We start from the raw sequence: 20,069 nt of genomic DNA on the forward strand, positions 1-20,069 counted from the left end.
CGAAAAACAAAAAACAAACAAACAAAAAAAGAGTTGTGTGGTCATGGTGGTGTCTCTTCACGGCAATAAGAAACCTTAACTGAGACAGGGTTGTCTACAGTATTTAAGATGGCAGCATGGCAGCATCAGGGTGAATAGACCACATCACTCTTTTGGAAATAGGTGTATGAGCCATTGAAAGAAGCAACTGAAGATGTCTAGCTGGTCACGGGAGACAGGCCACCAACCTCCCTGGCAGGACACAGAACCTGCTCTCAATCCCACTGGCGCCCATGAATTTGGCCCCATGTTCCACCACAAGAGGCTTTGCTCCATCGTGTCAGCCATCCCTGGGAGGGGCTGCAGCTCCCTTCCGCTCTCTCCACTATAGTCCAAGAGAGGTCCTGCCACCCTTGGCTGGTGGAGGACAGTAGGGGAGGCCTGGGGTAGGACCACGTGAGGATTCAGTGTGGCCGCTTGACCCTTTGACAGCTCCCGTGGACCTCTCCCCCACCTCTGAGTCTTCACACCAACTGGACTGGACCCTAGTGAACAAAGTCCAGGGATGGAAACTCTATAGGGTTCAACCACACATGTCCTTTACCCAGGCTGCACTTGTCGCCACTTGTTCTTTGGATCCTTCCTAAAGGTGACATTTGTGTTTAAGGAGGTCCTCAGAGATGGTCTTGGGGATGAACATAGTGGACCTGGACCTTAGATGTGTGGTATGTCTTCTCTCACTGCTCTGAAACAGTCTACTGATGTTATTGTGGGGGACAGGAGAGAGCTACTGGGGGGAGGTTGTGCCAGCCAGGCTAGTGGAACCCTCTTAGGACAAATGGATCAGGCTCCTGGGATGCCAGGTAGGCAGGGCTGAGGATCTGAGGTAGAGAGAGAAAGGCCTTAGGCATCCGGCAGGCTTCTCTCAGCAGGAAGATGCTAGAATTCGGAATTGGCTTTGGAGAAGCTGCGTCCAGCATTTCCTTAACCTCGCTTGCTGGGGGCAGCAACATGCTTGCCTTCTTTACCATTGTGCCAAAGGGCCTTGCCAATCAGCTGACAGGTAGCAAGTGTGGAGCAGGTGTGAGTACAGGAGCAGGTTGGCGGGACACAGCGTTGGCAGGCATGGGAGTCACCTCAATGCACTTTGGCTAAGGAAATAGTGAGCAGCCCCACCCCCACCCCCTAGCTGGCCTGGGTAAAGAAAGATATTGCCTATGGCTTTCCTAGGCAGGGTGACATCACGAAGGAGCATGGGGCCCCCCGCATGAACATGGCACAGGAGGTATTTCCCTTGTACCTACAGTGTGCCAAGCAGGCTGTAACCTGAGCAGTGTCAGAACCTCTCACACACACACACACACCCATCACTCCATTCACTGTCCTTTCACTGGCATGTGCTTCTAACAGCTTCGCTGACACAGAGGGGCCTGCTCCTTGCCCCCTTCAGTTTCCACCTGATGTTTCTAAGGGCTCGCACCGGCTTGGTCAGACAGTTTGGTTGGAAATACATTAGACTGTTAACCATCTCAGTCCCAGGTAGGGCAGAGCTTCCACCTGTGACTTCACCTTTGCTCTGAGCCATCCTCCCTCCTGCCCCCCAGGTCCAGCCACCTTGAATTTCACCCAAACTTCAGATACCCCAGTGCTTTTCCCAGCCTGACCTTCCACAGGTGCCCCGTCTAATAAAAACAGTCCACTAAGCCGCAGGAGACAAGAGGGGGCGTAAGAACTTTGTTCACCTTGTCCAGGCCCAGGGCAAGCCTTCTGTCCTTTCCAGTGGTGCCCATGGAGAGCTTCAGAGATTAAGTTCACATTGACAACGAGGAATACGCTCCCAGAAGCCTGAGTCAAGTGGTCAGTCAGGAGGCCCACGGCTGGAGATGTGGGCAGAAAGACAAGTGTACAGAACTGTGTGCTCTCATAGGACCCTTGGAGAGCACAGAGTGCTTGGAGCCACTGGTACCTGCCATCTGAAGGCACCTGGACCTGATCCCAGAGCAAGGCTCTCACTCTCTGGGGATGGGCTTTTATCTCAACTGGCTAAGATGGAGATGCCAGCTTATACCATAACCTGGGCAGGCCCCTCAGTCCCTCAGTGCAAACTCTTCTGGGCCATCCCACCCTCTGAAAACCTTTGTATGATCCCAGCAGAGGTTTCCACACAGCTGCCCACTGTCCCAACCACGACTGGGGACATGCCAGTTCCTAACAGTTTGCCCTCTACATACAATTCATACCCCTGAGCACCACCAACAGCCCCTGGTATCACAGTCTCCCCTCGTCCCCAGTGTCCCCGCTGTTCTGGTATTCTAGCAGAGTTTCCACAGTCTGCTACCTCTGAGTCTCTGACCCGCTGGCCTGACCCTATGAGGGAGCCTCTTTTGTGGGTGTCTTCCACTTTCAGCACCCTGTCTCAGCTTTGACCCCTATTGACGCCCGGGATGCCCGCGTCCCTGTCTCCAGCTTCCTCGCCGCCACCGCTTCAGCATCTTCATCACCACCTTGCGTCCTTGAGTCCCGCTTCGCCGTTTCCAGGATACAGGAGGATCTCCCCGGTCCTGGCCTCGGCCTCCCGCGTCCCCCGCGTCCCCAGCCCCGCGCCGCTGACGCCATGACGCCGCGGCGGAGCGAGGGGCGGAGCGGGCGGCCGGCCGAGCGCGACTCCAAGACCGGTCCCGCAGCAGCTGTGCGCCGCGGCCGATGGACATGGGCACGCAGGGATCGGGGCGCAAGCGGCTCCCCAACCGGGAGCGGCTGACGGCGGAGGACGACGCGCTGAACCAGATCGCGCGCGAGGTGAGCGAGGCACAGCCACAGCTGTCAGCGACCCCCGCGGTCCCCAGCCGCCCCCAGTGGTCCCCAGCGGCCGCGCTCTGGGCCGGGCCCCAGGAGCGCTGGGCCCCGGCTTTCATCCACGGCCTGCAGACCAGTTGGCGTCCACTACACGCCGGTTGTGCTGCTGCCCTCAGCCCTAGACCATGGCCGCTAGTCCAGGGGACTGACAGAACCGGGCCACCACGGGCTCAAGGTGGCTGGGTCCCAGTGGAGTGGGGGTTCAGTGCCCCTCATTGTAGCGAAAAAAGAGGCTAGGCCGACCCTGCTGATCAGTGAAGGTCCCAGAAATCACATGGCCTTGCTGAAATGGCCCTTGTTGGTGACCATTGCCACATAGGGATCAGCTTGGGGGTAACTTAGGGGTCCCGTGCCTGGACCAGCCTGAAAGCAAACCAAGGAGCTTGCTTTAGGAGCCTTAATAAAAGTTTCCTGGACAGTTCGTTACCATGGCAAATGCGTTAGCTAATGAACTTCTCGTGGGGCAAAGAGGGCGCATGGGTGTGCGTGCCTGCACAAACGCCCGGTATTCTCTCACAAAGATGCAACCTTTAAGGCTGCAGCAGCATGCGTGGCACGTGGAAAGACTAGAGCAAACTGGTAGCAGCCGCTCTGGGGGAGGGGACCAACTGGTTAAGACATAGGGTGGACAAAGGAATCAGAGAAATTTTGTATTGCGTTTCTGTTCCCTTTGAGTTGGGTGTCCTGTGCACATACTAAGGGGGGGAAAAGTCCCTGTAGGTGAAAACCAGTCTCCTCCCATCTCTTCCGGGCAGGTTGTGATGGAGAGTTAGCCTACTTATTATTTCCATGTGGAAAAACTTAACAGCAGTTTAGGCTGCAGTTACATTGGAGAGGTAGTGGCAGGGGTCTGCCCAGGACTGGCTCTTCCATTTTGTAGCTGTGGATTCCTGACTTGTTTTACTGATATTTTGGGTCCCTGTTTGCAGAACACCAAGCAGAGAAACAGTTTTCTCTGTACAAGACAGGAGAGGGCTTTTCAGCAAACTCCTACCCATCCCCTGAAGCCCACTGTACCAATTCTGTCCTCTGCAAGGCCCTTTGACACTTAGTTCTCCCATGTCACCCTAGGCATAAGTCCCCGCCTGTACCTGGAGCAGTTGGCAGAATATATAGAGGTTAGTCGGTTGCCTGTAGAAGCTGTCACCCAGTCAGAGGCCATATCTTACACCAAGAGCTCATTAGAGACAGGTGCACAGTGGGCTGTTGGCTGCAGGACCTTTGGCTAAATACAGGCATTTGTTAAATGTAGTGGTCTGAATATAATTTCCTGGTTACAACAGTCTCTCAAGTGAGTTTGTACCCATACAGCAAAGAAGTGTCTCTGGGAGGGCCAGAGAGCCCCACAAACTGGTGGTTATAGGACAAAGGAATGGGAAGGTTGGGAGTCCCATAAGCCAGTCTCTTATCGGCTGGTTGTTATAAAAATAGATTGGAAGCAGAGGCCAGGGAATGGTTTTGCCTTGTGTCCAGGGAGCCGCCGTCAGCAGTTATAAAGACAGGCAGGAGTCAGACCTGAGCTTCCAGACAGGACAGACCACTCTGTACTAGCTGTGCCGGTCTAGAAAAGCCAGCTCCCCAGCCTACCCTTAGCCCTGTTCTCATCTCTGGAAGAGGGACAGACGCCCTGAGGCTATGAGGAGATGCGAAGGTACGGCAGGCAGTGTGCAAACAACTCCAGAAATGAGTGCACACAGGCCCCCCCTGAATGCCCCAAACCCCTAGTGAACGTCAGCCGCAGATGTGGCCCTTGCCCAGACCTAGTGGCAGTCACTGAGAAGATTGGAGGGAGCAGGTGATGCTGTCTGCTCTGCTCCTGATTGAATTCTGTTGCCCAGCTGTGAAATGAAATCAGGATTCAGATGGCAGGCATCTATTCCCTGAATTAGTGAGTGTTCTTATGAACATTAGCAAAAATTGTCTCAGGCTTGGTACTTTCCTGTGCACTCCTTAATCCGTGTTCATGGTATCCAATGCGGACCCTCCCCACCCCCACCCCCACCCCCGTCCTAATCAGACAAGAAATATCAGGGAAACTGGCAAGGGTTTAGATCAAAAAGGGGTCTGGTAAGATGAGTTGAATTCTCTTGTAATCCTAGCCCTGGGGAGACGGAGCTGGAAGGATACAGAATTGGGGGCTAGCCTGGGCTACAAAGTGAGGCTCTAGCTCACAAAAAGAAGAAGAGTGGGCTGAGACCTGTAGATCATCAACTGTGCCTGTAGAAGACACAATCCAATCAGAAAGGTCACGGAAGGGCCTGAGGGTTTGGAATGAGAGAGAATTCCAGCTAGCAGCTGGCATCAGAGGCCGCTTCCCAGAGGAAATGGCACCTTGGGTTCTTGAAGGATGGCTCTACCAGTCAGATGGTTTGCCTACCAGGACCAAAAAGCCCTGACCGCTTGACCTAGACAAGGGACACATTCCAGCAGGCTATGAAAATCCAGGAGAGGGTAGGATTCCTCTCCTGCTAGCCTCTGTGTCTCAACACTTCAGGCTCCTATATGCTGACCCCAACCACGGGTGGCGGAGGTATTGTGTGGGAGTTCACTGACCTCACCTTCAACAAAGGGGTCATCCCAAGTGATACAGTCTTCTCTGTTTGCCTTTCTCCAGAGAGCTGGAAGAAATCCCCCCCCCCCCAAGGAACCTCTTCAGGTCTCTATGCTTGAGTTCTCCTGCTTGAGATTCTGAGACACCCCACCACCACCACCACCCCCGTTTGCCAGCTTCCATGAAGTCCCTGTGAAAAAGGAGATAAGACTACCCACGCCTGGCCTGGAGCTGGGCGGGGCCAGCTGGCTCTGAATTCTTTAGGAAGTTGTACAGGCGCGAATGGAAGTGGAATGATTATAAAAGTAGCCGGAGGGATGGCTGCCTTCAGGAAGACAAATGGAGATTCTGGGCCAAGGTCATCAGGAGGTCAAAAATCATAGGGGCAGGGGACCCACCCAGTGCAGTGAAATAGGAGCTCAGTTCTCCTGGGGGTATGAAAGAATATTAACTTTTAGTGCCCCCCCCTCCACGGCCTGTCTTGCCATTCCATTTCCACAGGTGCTATCTGGCTCCAACCCAGCAAGTAGACAGGTTGTTGTTTAATATGCCTGCAGCACGTCAATACCGAGTGGAGCATCTTTGGGAGGTGGAATTCTAGCATGATGCCGGGGAAAGGCTCTGCCGGCACTCTTTAGACCTTAAGACGTGGCCTTCTTGGAGGTTGGGGGAGGTGCCAGGTCTCACATCTGGGCAGAGGTGTCTCTGAAGTTTCAGAAGATAGATCTCAAGGCTGAGTCTTCCCTCCTCCCACGTGGGACCTCCCGCCAGGGACTCTGGGAGTGCCTGGATTTCCCCTTCAGCACTCTGCCCAAGGCTGTTCAGTGTCCTCTCCAGGCCGTTCCTGCCACACTCACAGCAGCTGACCTCATATGGGTTTATCTATCATGAACTAATAGAGGCATCTCCTTGGGTGGTGAGTTGGTCCCTCCATCTCTGGCCTACAAGAGATGCCTTTCCTCATTCATCAGGGCAGGACAGGGCAAGGCAGGAAGGGGGGGGGGGCGCATATCTCTGGTCCACAACTTCCCTGAAGCCTCTTGTCCAAGAAACCCGCTGTAAGTGAATCCTCCCAGCATGTGGTTCAAGAACATTGAATGTTGAAAGCTCTGAGCCTACCCCCAATGTCACCTTTACTTGACCAAAGTTCCTGGTATGTGGAAGGAGAGGTTCCCCCATCCCCAGCAGGGATCCTGGGAGAGGCAGCCTACAGCCGTTAGCTCTCTCACTCTGGTGACTTCCTGTTCCAGGCTCACAAGGCCAGGCTGATGGTACTGGTGCATATGTGCACCCTGCTGAACCCATGTTCTGTCCTGTTTGCTTCCTTGCAGGAAACCACTAGCAGCCACATGCTTACTGCAGGCTCTGCTCCGGGCGGGGGAGGGGGGGGACTGCTAAGGGCACCACTTCTGTGTTGGGCAACGCTACTGAGATAGTTCTTGCACATGTTTTCTGCTTAGCATCCTTCCAAATAGGCCTCAGAGCTCAGCCTGTGTGAGGCGAACCTGTCTATGCATCTTCTCAAGCTTCAAGGCCATTGGGATTTCGATAGGTTGGGGTGTGCTCACAGGTCTAGCTCAGTTTAGACTCTTTCACTCCGCTAACTTTAGCACCAAGCTGGCATGGGGATCTGGGAGGAATTCTGCTACCATGACAAACTCTTGGCCTCTGCCATGGTCCCATGTCCCATCCCCCGCTGTGACAGCACACTGGGGCTAGCCGCTGCCTGAATTCAATGAAGAAAGGTGGTCTTCTTTGCTCACCTTCCATAGGGTAGGGAATCATGTGGCTGTTCATTGTCCAGTGTGAAGAAGTGCCCCACCTTAAATACTAATGCAGCCGTCCTGGGTGGCCCTCCTAAGAGAGACTCCGATCTGGGGGATGGGCATCATCTGTGAGGTATTATGAATGGCCAAAATGGGAGTCCCCGAGCCTGTTGGTGGGATTTCCAAAAGATGGAAGAAATTAGAGAGGATTCCAGGCCTCGGCTGGACAGCCCTGCTGTCTCTGGTGGCCTCTGGGCCCCACCCACAGCTATTTCTATCAGAGGCAGCTGTCTCTTCCTCCATCTATGGAGAGTCTAAGTGATCCCTGGCTCCACACTCAGTGTTGGGATTCCTCTACGAAAGGCTGAAGGGACCAAGCTGCGTGGTGAAGAGCACTGTAGCCAAGACTGTCACCTGTAGGTCTCATCCAAGTATGGGGCACAAAAGAAAGAAGGGAGCCACAGCAAGCCAGCCATTCTCAGAAGCTAAGTCCCATCAGAAGGGCAGAGCGTGTGTTGGATGCCCCAGCTAAGGCTTCTTCACAAGTGGCATCCGACAGTCAGGCTGACTTCACCCGTCCCCAGGACAGCTGTCCCCAACTAACCTGTGAGCCCTCAGTGTAGCCTTTCATGAGTCACACGTAGGTGTTTTCTGTCTTCCTATGTCTGGGATCTCCTTTTTTGCACTCCTCCATTTGTAAACCTTTAATTTTTTTAGTTCAGTAAACTAATACACACAGTTGTACCTTTGCCCGCGTTCTCAGGCCATTACCCACACAGCTAGATTGTTCTCTTAACCACTGTTAAAATGTAAGGTTTTTAAGTGGGTTTTTGGGCACCATGTATATGTAAGAGGCCAGAAAGCTTTGGAGTCCATGGAACTGGACTTAGAGGTGGTTGTTAGCCACCATATAGGGTGCTAGGAACTGAGAACCAGGTCCTCTGCAGAAGCAATACAAGCTCCTTTTGTTGTTGTTGTTGTTGTTGTTTTGTTGTTGTTCTTTTGTTTTTTGAGACAGAGTTTCTCTTGTAGACCTGGCTGCCCTGGACTCACTTTGTAGACCAGGCTGGCCTTTAATCCCAGCACTCAGGGGGCAGAGGCAGGCAATACAAGTTCTTAATAGCTGAGCTGTCTCTCTGTTTCCTGGACTGCCTTTTTAATACTTGTTAGATAGACCCTTACTCTTCTCTGGTGAGAATTCTCCCATGGCTTCTTATATCACTGTGTGGATTGGTTTGAAAGCATTTATAGTAAGCGCAGAGTCACCAATGCCTCAGTGTCACAGTAAATATAGAAATCAAAGCATTTTCCCTCTGTGTCATTCAACCAAAGGCCAGTCCAGATGTTCATTCTCTACTTTGCTCCGTGTCTTCTGTTACCCTTGCCTTTCTGTTGTGTGAGTCTGAATCTGGGCATATCTGGGTACTGTCATGGGAATCTGTCCCCATGTCTGTGTGTGTCTCACTAAGGGCTTTGTTCTGTCTTCTGTTGAACGGCACAGAAAGCATCCCATGGGAGAAGGAATGAGGGAAACTTTATAGAAATCTCTAGCAGAGTTTTACAAAGGATTAAGTGACTGCCTCCACTGACCATAACTAGCAGTATTAGGAGCATCACTGTTTGTCAAGCAATATCCAGATGATGTGTAACATTAATGGTGGGTATTCAGGCTATAAGATTGTATTCAACCTATATTTGCTGTTTGCAGCAAATAATTATCATAACACACATTGTTCTGTGAGCCAGGGGCATGGCAGAATATAAATTTTTAAGACTACAGCTATGTGTTAGTTTAGATTGTAAAAGATAATTCCATGGGAAATCCAAGGCAATTAAAGTTGATTGTTACATTGTTCTCTTAAACAGATTAAATAAATAGGCTCAGTACACAGCAGGCTATCAGTCTTGAGTCTTACATGACCTCAAGGTATATTATTCATTGACTGTGAGGTCCAGCAAAAGTTCTACTTCCTACAGTGTGAGATAATTTCATAAATACTGCATTGCCACAACCCTGTAAAAGCCAATTTTTTTTTTAGGGTCCATTAAGTCTCTGAATGGCCTGGTGAGTATTACCATTTTCACAAATATCATGCTTATAAGAAGATATTCTATTAATAAAATGCTACTTATAAAGATACTCCGTATGGGTTTATCGGGTTTAGATGCTGCCTGTTAGCTTCCTGGGTTGAAGAATGAGAGTGGGTATCCATAGATGTAAGCCAGGCCTCTCCCCGTCCTCCCCACATCCTCATACTGTATTTCTACTGTTGTGGATTCAATAATATACTCATTGGTATAATGACACGGTATGGGTGCTAGACTCAGTTTTCATGGGTTCAAGTCTTTTATTCCATGGTCAAAGGCAAACTGCCTGAGCACTTTGGACCTCCCCAGAAGTACAGTAGGACAGTGTTAATAGTCCCATGAGGTAGGAGGTTATGAGGTCAAAGAGAGATGTCATGCAAAGATCTCAAAGTGCACACAGTCGGTGTCCAGGAAATGCCAATGCGGGCGACCATGGTATGTGCTACAAATCACTTTGTAGAGCCAACTCACACAGCTTTCTGTTTCTTTCTGGAGTTGTTTCTTTGTATTTACATTGCTTACCTGTTTGCATGTCTGTGATCTGTAATTTTCTTTAAAGTCTCAACAGAACCCTTTATGGTCCGTAATTATATTGGTCCAATCAGATGACCATTCTGTTCCATTTATTCGCCACAACCCACCCAGTAGGGTCTGGGTGTCCTCAGGCTTGGCCCACCTCAGCTCTCACTCTCTTTTTACAGCTCTGAAGTGTTTTTCCCTATTAGGTGGAAGGGGTTGGGTCCCTGTTTCCTGGATAAAGCTGGATTTGCTGGAACACATCCTGCTGAACAAGGGTGCCTTTTCCAAATATTTGCACATCTAAAAACGCCTCTTCTCCTACCCTCGCACTTGATTGATAGTTTGGTTGTATATAGAGGTCTAGGTTAAAAATAAGTTTCCGAAGAATGTCAAAGATTTCTCTGTGCCCTTTGGAGTGCTTTGCAATTGGCATTGTGAGTTGAAAAGAGCCCTGTGAAGGTGGCACTCTGTCCTCTGTGGGGGAAAGGCTGCAATTTGCTGGCATTCACTTGAAGAAACAGGGACAGAGCCACCCAAGAGGAGCGTGGGAAGCAGTGGCAGCAGGCTTGTCAAGGCCATGCCGTGTCACCTAAGCTGGTAATCAATGGAGAAAACCAAAACTAAAACGGAATCTCTGCCATCATCTGAAGGCTTCTTCCTATTTTATTCTAGCAATCGGGGTTGTTCTGAGAATTTTAGTCCTGTCTGAGGTTTCAGCATTGTAATCTGCTTTTATTCTCTGGATCCTGTGGCAGTCACTTTATTCTTAGTATCTTGGGCTTTCCCCGTATGTACTGAGCAGGACTGGCTTCATTCAATCTGGAAATGACTTTCCGGAAGTTCAGAGAGGTTTCTGGGTGTCCCCCACCCCACCAGCCTGCTCCCCCCCCTCTCTCTCCCTCCCTTCCATCCTCTCATTCTCCACACACACAGAGTCTCACTATGTAGTCTAGGCTGGTCTTGAACTCACTATCTTCCTGCAAAGCAAATACATCAGTCATTAGTTTGTCTTTACCAAAAGAAAAATAAAATGTCAAATTGGATGAGAGATCAGGATAAAAAAAAAAACACTAAGATTTTGAGCTGGATGTTGGGACACACAACTGTGATATTAGCCCTTGGAAAGCAGAAGCTGGAGGATTGATACAACTTCAAGGCCAGCTTGGTTTCTATAGCAAGTGTCAGGATGGCCAGGGTGATTAGCAAGACCATGTTTCAAAACTGTAATAATAAAGAAAAAGAAAGGAAGGAAGGAAAAAGAAAAAAGAAAGAAAAGAAAAGAAACCAACAAAACAGCAACAACAGCAACTTTTTTCTGACTTCAGGCCTCAAGAATCATTAATTCATCCATTGGTTTTTCAAGTTCTCCAGGACCTGAGATACACCTTACATAAAAAAAACCACCTGAAAGTTGGGTAGGCAGAATGTGATCCGGACTTGGCAGTGGGTAAACTCTCAGGTCAGCAGCGTGTTAGAGCCAGGGACAGTCAGCACTGCACTGGGGCCCTCGTCAGGATTTCCACTCCCTTCTTGGTGTGATTCACAAAGCAGCTCTTACCGTATTTGTACAGAGGAACACCAGGGGCTCACACACTGTCCTATCTGCTTTTCGCCCCTACCCAGGCATCACTGCTACCTGTATGCCTGATTTCTTTCATTCTTCCTTTCTACGCTCTTCTGTGACATCCCTCATCTGGGAAGATATGGAGATATCCAGGCTGACAGTCCTGCAAGTGGGATCCCCATGTAGACAGAGCAGGGAACATGGCCATCCCAAATATCCCAAGACGCTTCTCAGTGCCTCTGGTACATTCTCTCTCTCTCTCTCTCTCTCTCTCTCTCTCTCTCTCTCTCTCTCTCTCTCTCTGTCTGTCTCTCTCTCTCTCTCTGTCTCTCTCTCTCTCTCTCTCTGTCTCTCTTTCTCCCTCTTTCTGTCTCTGTCTCTCTTTCTGTCTTTCTCTTTCTCTCTGTCTCTTTCTGTCTCTGTCTTTCTCTGTGTGTCTCTTTCTGTCTCTCTGTTTCTGTCTCTGTCTGATTGTCTGTCTGTCTCTCTCTGTCTCTCTGCCTCTCTGTCTCTGTTTCTGATATTCTCTCTCTCTCTCTCTCTCTCTCTCTCTCTCTCTCTCTCTCTCTCTCTCTCTCTCTCTCTCCCTCTTATCCAGGGCAGCTTGGCCTGGGGGACATCCTGTAGTCATGAGAATTGTCTATGTCTCTGAAGGGTATCAAAAGAGCCGCCGTCCTTGAGCCACAGTTGAGCAGCTGTGGTGTGGCAGTGTAACTGAGGACCTTCATCCTCAATTGCTTTGAAACTAATTGAGATAGCCACATTGCCAGTAGCCACTGTGTTGGCATAGGCCACATAGCTCTGGTACAATGATTTATCCCTTATGGAGCTATATTATAATAGGCACATCCCATAATTTGACATCCCAGATGAGTTTTCTCAAGCCATATATCATTCATGATCTGGCATAGAAGTGGAGGGAAACAATGATGCAGGTAGGAGAGGCTAGGGTGGGGCTTTCCTTGAAGCATGCTTGTGGAAAGGGCACAGTCTTCACCCCTTCCCTTTGTCTGAAGAAGAGAGGAATGGTAGTGCCAGGGTGGTTATGGGAATGTGGTGGAGTGTGTCATGTGGCACTTAGCAGGTACTACTGAAAGGATGGTGGACATTTACTGCCTGTGCTTTGAGTCCAGTTGGGATGTGGCCAGGGATCCAGAGCCAGGTCTGAAACTCTTCCTCCTAAGTGAAGGGATAGGGCATGTTGAGGAGTACAGAGGGGAGAGAGAAGGAGGATGGGAGAGAGCTTACAAGGAAGATGGCCTTTGACCAGGAGGAGAAGTGCATAAGGGACTGGCTAAATGAACTCCCAGTGAAAATGCTAATGGATATGGCTTTGTTTGCTTGTGACAGAGTATCACCATGCCATCCAGGTTGACCTTGAACTCAAGATTGTCCTGCTTCAGAATGCTGGGATTACAGGCATGCACCACAGCTTCTGTGGCTTAACTACAGAATACTTAGACTCTGAGGCTTCCCTGCCCCAGAGTATGGGAGCTGGGGACCCAAAAAAAAAAAAAAAAAAGAACTGATATATTGAAGGGTTGGTTCTGACCTACTGGTGGTATTTGGGGAGATCCTGGAAGCTCTAGGAGGTGGGTGGAACCCAGCTGAAGGAAGTAGGCCAATGGGCTGTGTCTTTGGAGGCTGTATTTTGTCTGAGGGCCTCCCTCCATCTTTCCCTCTCTGTTAGCTGCCTGCCATGAAGTTGGAAGCCTTAGCCCGCAAGCTCACAGCACAATGAGGTTCTCCCTCACCATGGCCCAGAAGCAATAGAGCCAAACCCATGGACCTTGTCCCCTGAAGTAGTCCTCACTCCCTTTAAGCCCACTGATGCTGCTCTTTGCACAAAGGACCCCCTGTATTAGGTATCACTTTTGTTTCTCGGTCCTCAGGTCAAGCCTGCAGGAAGGGTGTATTCAGGTTACCCCTAGAACTCCATCCTTAGGTAGCCTAGGTGGGTGCCTGTCTTGTGTGACTTCCTGAAGACCATTGCACCTACAGGCCGGGCTTGTTCATAGCTGTTTCTCTTTGGGCTTACCTGACCTCTTAGAAGCTACTAAATTACCTCCCTATTTTTAACCTGTGCCTCAAGCCAGCCAGAGTGCTTTGCCACATGGGTTGAGATGAGGTGATGGCCTTACAATTCTTCATTTCAGTTTCTGATGTCTTCGCTCATACTTTGGTTTTAGGTGGGGGTGTCTCAGCCTGAACGCCATTGGCTTTGGGGACCAGATGATACCCTCCTGTGGGGGCTTTTGTCTATACCACAGAAGGCTCAGTACTGTCCCTAGTTTCTTAACTCCCACCTCCTTGGTGGTGACAAGGGAACATGTCTCCAGACATTGTCAGATGCCTCCTGGGAGAGAAAGACACTGATTTTGGCATGCCTCCCCTGGTGCTGGGTCTGCACCTTGAGCTTAGGGCCACTGGCCTCTGCTGTGGAAGCTGGCATGCTCTACCCTGTCAGGGCGAGTACCTGTTCTCTGGGACAGGCAGAAAGCCTAGCCTGTTGTTGTTGTTTTGTTGTTGTTTTGTATTTCCTCCATCAGATCTTCTGGAAAGTTGTAGAGAGGGGACCATCACCTCAGAGGCGATGGTGGTAGAAGCAGCAGTGGGAAGTGGGGATTGGGGGAAAAGGGGTTGGAGGAGGAGTGTTGGTCAATTCTAGAAGTCAGGCTGCAGATTCTGGAAGTGGTGGCCTCTGGTACAGATTTGATGGCATTTGGCTGTGTTCCAGAAGTGTGTTGGCATCACCTGTCAGGGGCTGCTATAGCAGTACGCCACACACCAAGTAGTAGCACGGATGCTGGCTACTCACATCCTGGATGTTGCAAGTTCAAGGTCAAAGCACATTCAGGTACAACCTTGGTCTGCTACATCAGCTGCCCAGTTGAAACCCAGGTATGGCTTCGGAGGGAAAATGGGACACATCCCAACTCAGGGTGACGTATGAGGATGGAGCTGGATACTCATTAATGCTCCACTCAGATTAGCAGGGCACAGACATGGTATAACAGCAAATGATCAGTGACATCTACCTTTCCACAGGATTAAAATTGTCCCTGTGCCTCCAACAAAGCCACATAGCTGAGCTTCTTAAAATAGATGCTGGGTCACTGTCTCGCCCGAAATCCCCTCCCCATCACCCTTTAAGTCCCTACAGCTCCTGTCTTGGCACCTTCCTCACAGCTCCATTGTTCCCAGAACGTACTGTGCAGCCTCCACCCCCTCTTTCTGTTAGCCAAGAAAGGACTGTGCACACAGCACTGTCTGGCTGACGACTCACTCTTCCTCTACCCAGGGCCTTCCACTCCCTTAGCCAACGGGACGTGACTCACCCTGGGCTGCTGAATGAGACAGGAAGGCCTCATTAATGCTGTAGCCCAGTGGTCCTCAGCCTTCCTGATGCTGCGGCCCTTTAATACAGTAAAAACATTTTTGTTGTTACTTCATAACTGTAATTTTGCTACTGTTATGCATCGTAATGTAAATATCTGTGTTTTCTGATGGTCTTAGGCGACCCCCCACGGAAGGGGTCACAAGCCCCAGGCTGAGAACTGTTGCTCGAGAACATTTACCTCCATCACTTGTATGTCTCCTTCCTGCTTTTCTGTGTGAATTGTGAGGGAAGTGCACATTGGCTATCCCTCGCCGTAACTGAAAACCCAGCTCTGGTATGAGGCTGTTTCTGCCTTTTTACTTGGATTTTATTTCTGCTTTAGTTTTCTTTTCTTGGCTAAATATCTTTTCCAGGTTTCCTTTCCTAGAGCAGGAGGACTAATCAATGCTTCTGAATACTCTGGGGAGACGGATGAGGCCCACAGTCCAGCGGGAAGCCCTTTGCCCTTTGGTAGCAGTTTGCTCTTGGTGGTAGTGTTTTTTTGTTTTGTTTTGTTTTGTTTGTTTTTCCTTTTTCTTTCTTTCTTTTTTAAAAAATTTTTTTAAATTTTTAAAATTTTTTTTGGTTTTGGTTTTTTGAGATGGGTTTTCCTGTATAACCTTGGCTGTCCTGGACTCGTTTTTGTAAACGAGGCTGGCCTTGAAATCACAAGGGTCCACCTGCCTCTGCCTCTGCCTCTGCCTCCGCCTCCCGAGTGCTGGGATTAAAGGCATGTGCCGCCACTGCTGGGCTGGAATGGCTTTTATAGACAGCCCGTTCTTAATTCTCACAGCTCCTCAGTTCTCAGCATGCTCAGAAAGTACAGCCTCGCTGCCCTTTTGCTTCCTCAGAGTTCACCAGAAAAGGGCCAACAGCCCCAGAGACCACAGCTACCCCCTTTGGGCTCTTCTTGCTGTGAGAACTCTTCCTCCTGGCTCCCCAGACCGACAGCATCCTCCAAGAGGGCCCCTGAGTCATTCTGAGTCTTTCTTGGAGAATGCAGCATTGACCATCAACATTGGGCTCTACAGTCCCCGTGTACCAGCTCTGCTATCTCTGATGAAGCCATGGGGTCCCTGAGCCCCAGTGCTCCGCCTAAGGATGGAGGATGTGATAAAACCATGGCGCTTGTGAACAGAGTACATACCATACCCGTGGTGAACCTCCCATCAGTGCACATGTGCTCGGCAGGGGAGACCCCATGACACACCCTCAGAAACCGCACAACCACAAACATGTATGTGCAATGGTCACCTGCCTGTCATCTCTTCTCAAGACAAAAGACCCCAGGCTCCTTGCTCGCCTTGAGACTTCAGGTTCCAGGCACCAGGTTCTGCTCTGGGATCTAGACTCCTTGTTCCCTTCAAGGCTCCAGGTTCCAGGCTCCAGGCTCCAGACTGTCTGTCTTGGTTAGGGAAAGGCATCTTTGAGGTAGGATACTAGCCACTTGCTTGCCTCCCAGAATCCATATGGATCCAAAAGGGAACACACTGACTAACACACATCAGGCCCTAAAGGGGCCCAGATGTTTCAGGCTCATCTGTTGCTGGACATGGGACAGCATGCTCATTGGCTCTGGAGGCAGCATTGTTTTTTGTGTATTTTTATTTTGTTTTATTTTTTGAAACAAGGTCTCTCTATAAATCCCTGACTGTCCTGAAACTCATTATGTAGACCAGGCTGACCTTGAACTTACAGAGATTCACCTGCCTCTCCCTCCCCAGTGCTGGGACTACAGGCATGCACCACCACACCTAGCTTACATTGCTCTTTCTAGGCCTCTTTGGCAATCCTGTTGCTTTCTTCTATGGCTGAAGAGCCAGTACAGGCTTCAGATGTTCTTCAAGAAACTAAGAGCTGGCTGGAAGTGCGGTAGGAAGCACAAAAGCCATGCACAGATTGACCATGTCTGGCCTTCTCAAGCCTTGGAGGCCCCGGTCCATTTAGATCCACATAGAGATGGGGAAGAAATAGGATGGAGTGTTATCATGACTATGATGAGCATGGGGTTATCACCACTCTGATGAGCATGGAGTTATCACCACTCTGATGAGCACAGGTGCCCAGGAGTATACCAGGTTGTCAGGGAGGGCTCTCAGTTAGGCTGCAAGGGCTGTCCACAGCCCACTCAGGTTTCCGTGGATCTCTCAAAACCTCAGTGTTGCCTGGTAGGACGCAGTCTCCTGTGTGGCTGTCTAGCCTATAACACATGAGGAGGATACATAAAGCTTGAGAGCCATAGGGTCCTACCCTCACCAACCAGAGCCTAGCACACATGAGTGCACGCATGCGCTCTCTCTCTCTCTCTCTCTCTCTCTCTCTCTCTCTCTCTCTCTCTCTCCCACCCACTCTTCCTTCTTACTCTCTTGTCTTATACAGATGTGAATTGTATATCAAAACCACGTGTTCTTCATTGGATAGAGTTGCAAGCCTGTCTCCTAGGTGGCTCCGTGCCTCAGATGCTGGATGTCACAGGAGCATCTCTAAAACTGTCTGGAGAGTTGTTTATCCCAATTCTGAGAAAGCAAAAATACATTGCAATGGAGCCTGAAGACTTGGCCTGCATTTCTGACCCAGTGGTTCTCAAAATGTGCCCTCTACGCACAGGGTCTCCCTCGCCTGCAAGCAGCTAGAAATGCTGAACCCAGAGCCCTGGGTGGGGTGGTGGCTGTGCTGATCCACCTGCCGGGGAACCCTGGCCATCAGGACTGCTTGAGGGGGATGGAGGGCTTGCAGCACCCTGGATCTCCACTGAACAGTGGAGTCTCAGCAATGCTTGCAGGTGTGATTGTTGCTGTGAGCATAGGCCCAAGACGGCCAACCACTGTCTGCTGGGGAACTGCCCCATCACAGCACCTTTCTGAGACAGGGCCTGGTGGTGGCCCTCACCATGGGCGTGCCTCTTAGCACACGGCGGATACTGAGTTCCTGAGTGGCGAGCAGTGAAGGAATGAATGATTGAATAGATACGTGGACTTAGCCTTAGTTCAAAGTAACTATTTGAAGCATCTACTTCTTTAGAACCAGCTGTGTATCATGTATGAGTGTATGTATGTATGTATGTATGCATGTATGTATGTATGTATCATATATGTAGCTAAAGACTCACCAAGTGCTAGGGGTAGCAGGAATCAATCTGGCATGCTGTTGGTTCTGCCAGCCTAAGCTTTGGTTCAGTGCACTTTGGCAGGTGGTTTGTGACCTCATCCCTTCCATACGATCGGACAGAGAGCGACGGTTACAGCAAGGCACTCAACTCTTTTCCTGTTTACTCCCACAATTCCTCTCTCTTGGTGCCCCATTTCCACGACTTCCTCCTTGGCATTGCCCCGCCGGCTTTCTTGTAATGTTGCACATGGGAAAAAAAAAATTCTTTCCAACAATCCAGGGGAGGGGCCTGTGACCTCACTAGGGGCTGTGTGGGTGATCAGGTTGCCTTACACACCGCCAGTGTGCTGAGATCCCAGACCCTAAAAAGGCATTCATTGTGTCCAGGAAGGCTCTGCCTCGGACGGTGGCGCTCGCCCAGGGGCTGAAGTCATTTGGATCTTGTGTAGAACATTCTCCTGTGTGGCTGCCCTGCTGGGGCGAAGCAGTTGAATTGCAGGAATTTCGATGTATTAATAGGCCCTGCCAGGTGCAATAAATAGCTGCCTTTGCCTGACCTTCACCTCACACAGTGCTGTGCTTCTGAGAATATATATGAGGGGGGTGGTTCTCCCAACTAGGGGCAGGCAGCAATGGGATGGGGCCCTCAGAGGAAAATGAAAAATGAGTAAGATGCTGAAGATGTGTCTCAGGAAAGCAGAAAGTCAGCTAGGCTGGTCTCTTTCTTTCCCCCTCAGTGCCAGGGACAGAATCCTGGGCCACTGGGCATAGGAGGCAAAAGTTCTGTCCTCAAGTCTCAGCCTCAACCCCAGGCCCAGAATGATCCGTAAGGCAAACATAACTATTTTAGGCAAAATGTGTTTTTTTCTTGCTTTTTTTTTTTTAAGCTTAGACTCATTCTAACTCACTTTTTATCAGTGATAAAACACCGAGTGAGCCAAGGGAAGGTTTGTGTTGGCTTACAGTCTCAAAGGTTCCAGTCTATGGTCAGCCGGCTCCGTGGAGTCTCAGCCGGTGACAAGGCAGACAGCATAACCAGGAGGCACGCTAGAGGGTTTCAGCCCTACTCCCAACAGTCAGGAAGTAGGGGCTCAGAGAGGAAGGGGCCAGCAATAAGATGTACCCTTTCGGGTCACCCATTCATGTGACCTGCTTCTTCCAAGTAGGTTCCACCTCCTAATGCCCATCACTTCCCAGTAACGGCATCAAGTTATGAATTCAGGGCTGGAGAGATGTTTCAGTCAGTAAAGTGCCAAGCAAGTGCCCAGCTCCCCCACTGTAAAGTTAGCATCCCTCTCTCAACTCTGTTCACTTCTGTCTACTGGAAGCAGGCTCATGACGCAGTGCCTGTGCTGGAAAGAGGATGTAAGGCTCACATCTTAGTGGTGCATTTAGTAAGTTTAGGAAGCAATCCTAGAGGCTGTGCCAGTGGCCTGTGCACACAACCCTAAAGCACCTGCCAGTGAATCTGTAATTGTTTTTGTTTGGTTGATTTTAGGGTTTTGGGGGGTGGGGGGGCAGGGTGTTGAACAGGGTTTCTCTGTGTAGCCCTGGCTGTTCTTGACTCGCTTTGTAGACCAGACTGTCTTCGAACTCACAGAGATCCGCTTGCCTCTGCCTCCCTGAGTGCTGGGATTAAAGGCGTGTGGTACCACGCCAGGCTCCTGTAATTGTTTTTAATTCAGGTTTTTCGGTGATGGGAATTGAACTTAAGAACTTATACACGATAGGCAAGCACTCTGACACTGAGCTACAGTCCCAGCCCTCCTTACTTATTTATCTTCGAGACAAGCTGGTGTTGCTGTGCAGCCCAGACAGTCCTCCATCTTGCAGTCATCTTCTTGCCTCCGAGATTCCCAGCATGCACCACTACGCTCAGCTGCATGTAATCCTGAGTTTGTCCTTTTTTTTTTCCTTTAGTGTCAGTGGCAAAAGTGGGTTATCTGGTGACACCAAAGAGCTTGAGAGAGAGAGTTGTGGGAAGCCCTGGAAGGCCACTTTAGGAGCTGGCTCTCAGCCCTGACTGACCGTTTATCGTCTTTCCTCCCTGCTGGGCTGTGAATGGACCTCTGGGTCTCGCCAACTCATTGGAGGCCCCTGCTCACCACTGTGGTCCCCCCTCCCCCAAGCCCCCCCCCCCGATGCCAGGACTCCTTCCTGCCCATACTGTTCCCCACCCGGACCCCCAGCCAGCCAGCATCAGGAAAGAGATTGCTCCAGCTCCTCCGTGCTCTGGCTTCTGCCCCTGCTGTGGCAACT

The 20,069-nt window shown here is 50.3% G+C and overlaps 1 protein-coding gene across 18 annotated transcripts in view; it reads left to right on the plus strand.

The window, feature by feature from the left end:
- Positions 1-2,614: 2,614 nt before the first annotated feature.
- LRRFIP1 (LRR binding FLII interacting protein 1) overlaps positions 2,615-20,069 on the plus strand; it is a 126,621-nt gene continuing 109,166 nt past the window's right edge. For 15 of the 18 annotated variants that reach the window (XM_084778604.1, XM_084778608.1, XM_084778610.1 and 12 more), the window contains exon 1: positions 2,621-2,778. In XM_084778604.1, the coding sequence (XP_084634730.1) occupies positions 2,683-2,778 (96 nt within the window). In that variant the 5' untranslated portion in view covers positions 2,621-2,682. Of the gene's footprint in view, positions 2,779-20,069 lie in introns of all 18 variants that reach the window. The other 3 variants (XM_084778601.1, XM_084778602.1, XM_084778588.1) reach the window with 3 other exon arrangements.

The sequence above is a fragment of the Acomys minous genome, assembly GCF_964271855.1.
Source record: "Acomys minous genome assembly, chromosome: 4".
Lineage (NCBI taxonomy): Eukaryota > Metazoa > Chordata > Mammalia > Rodentia > Muridae > Acomys > Acomys minous.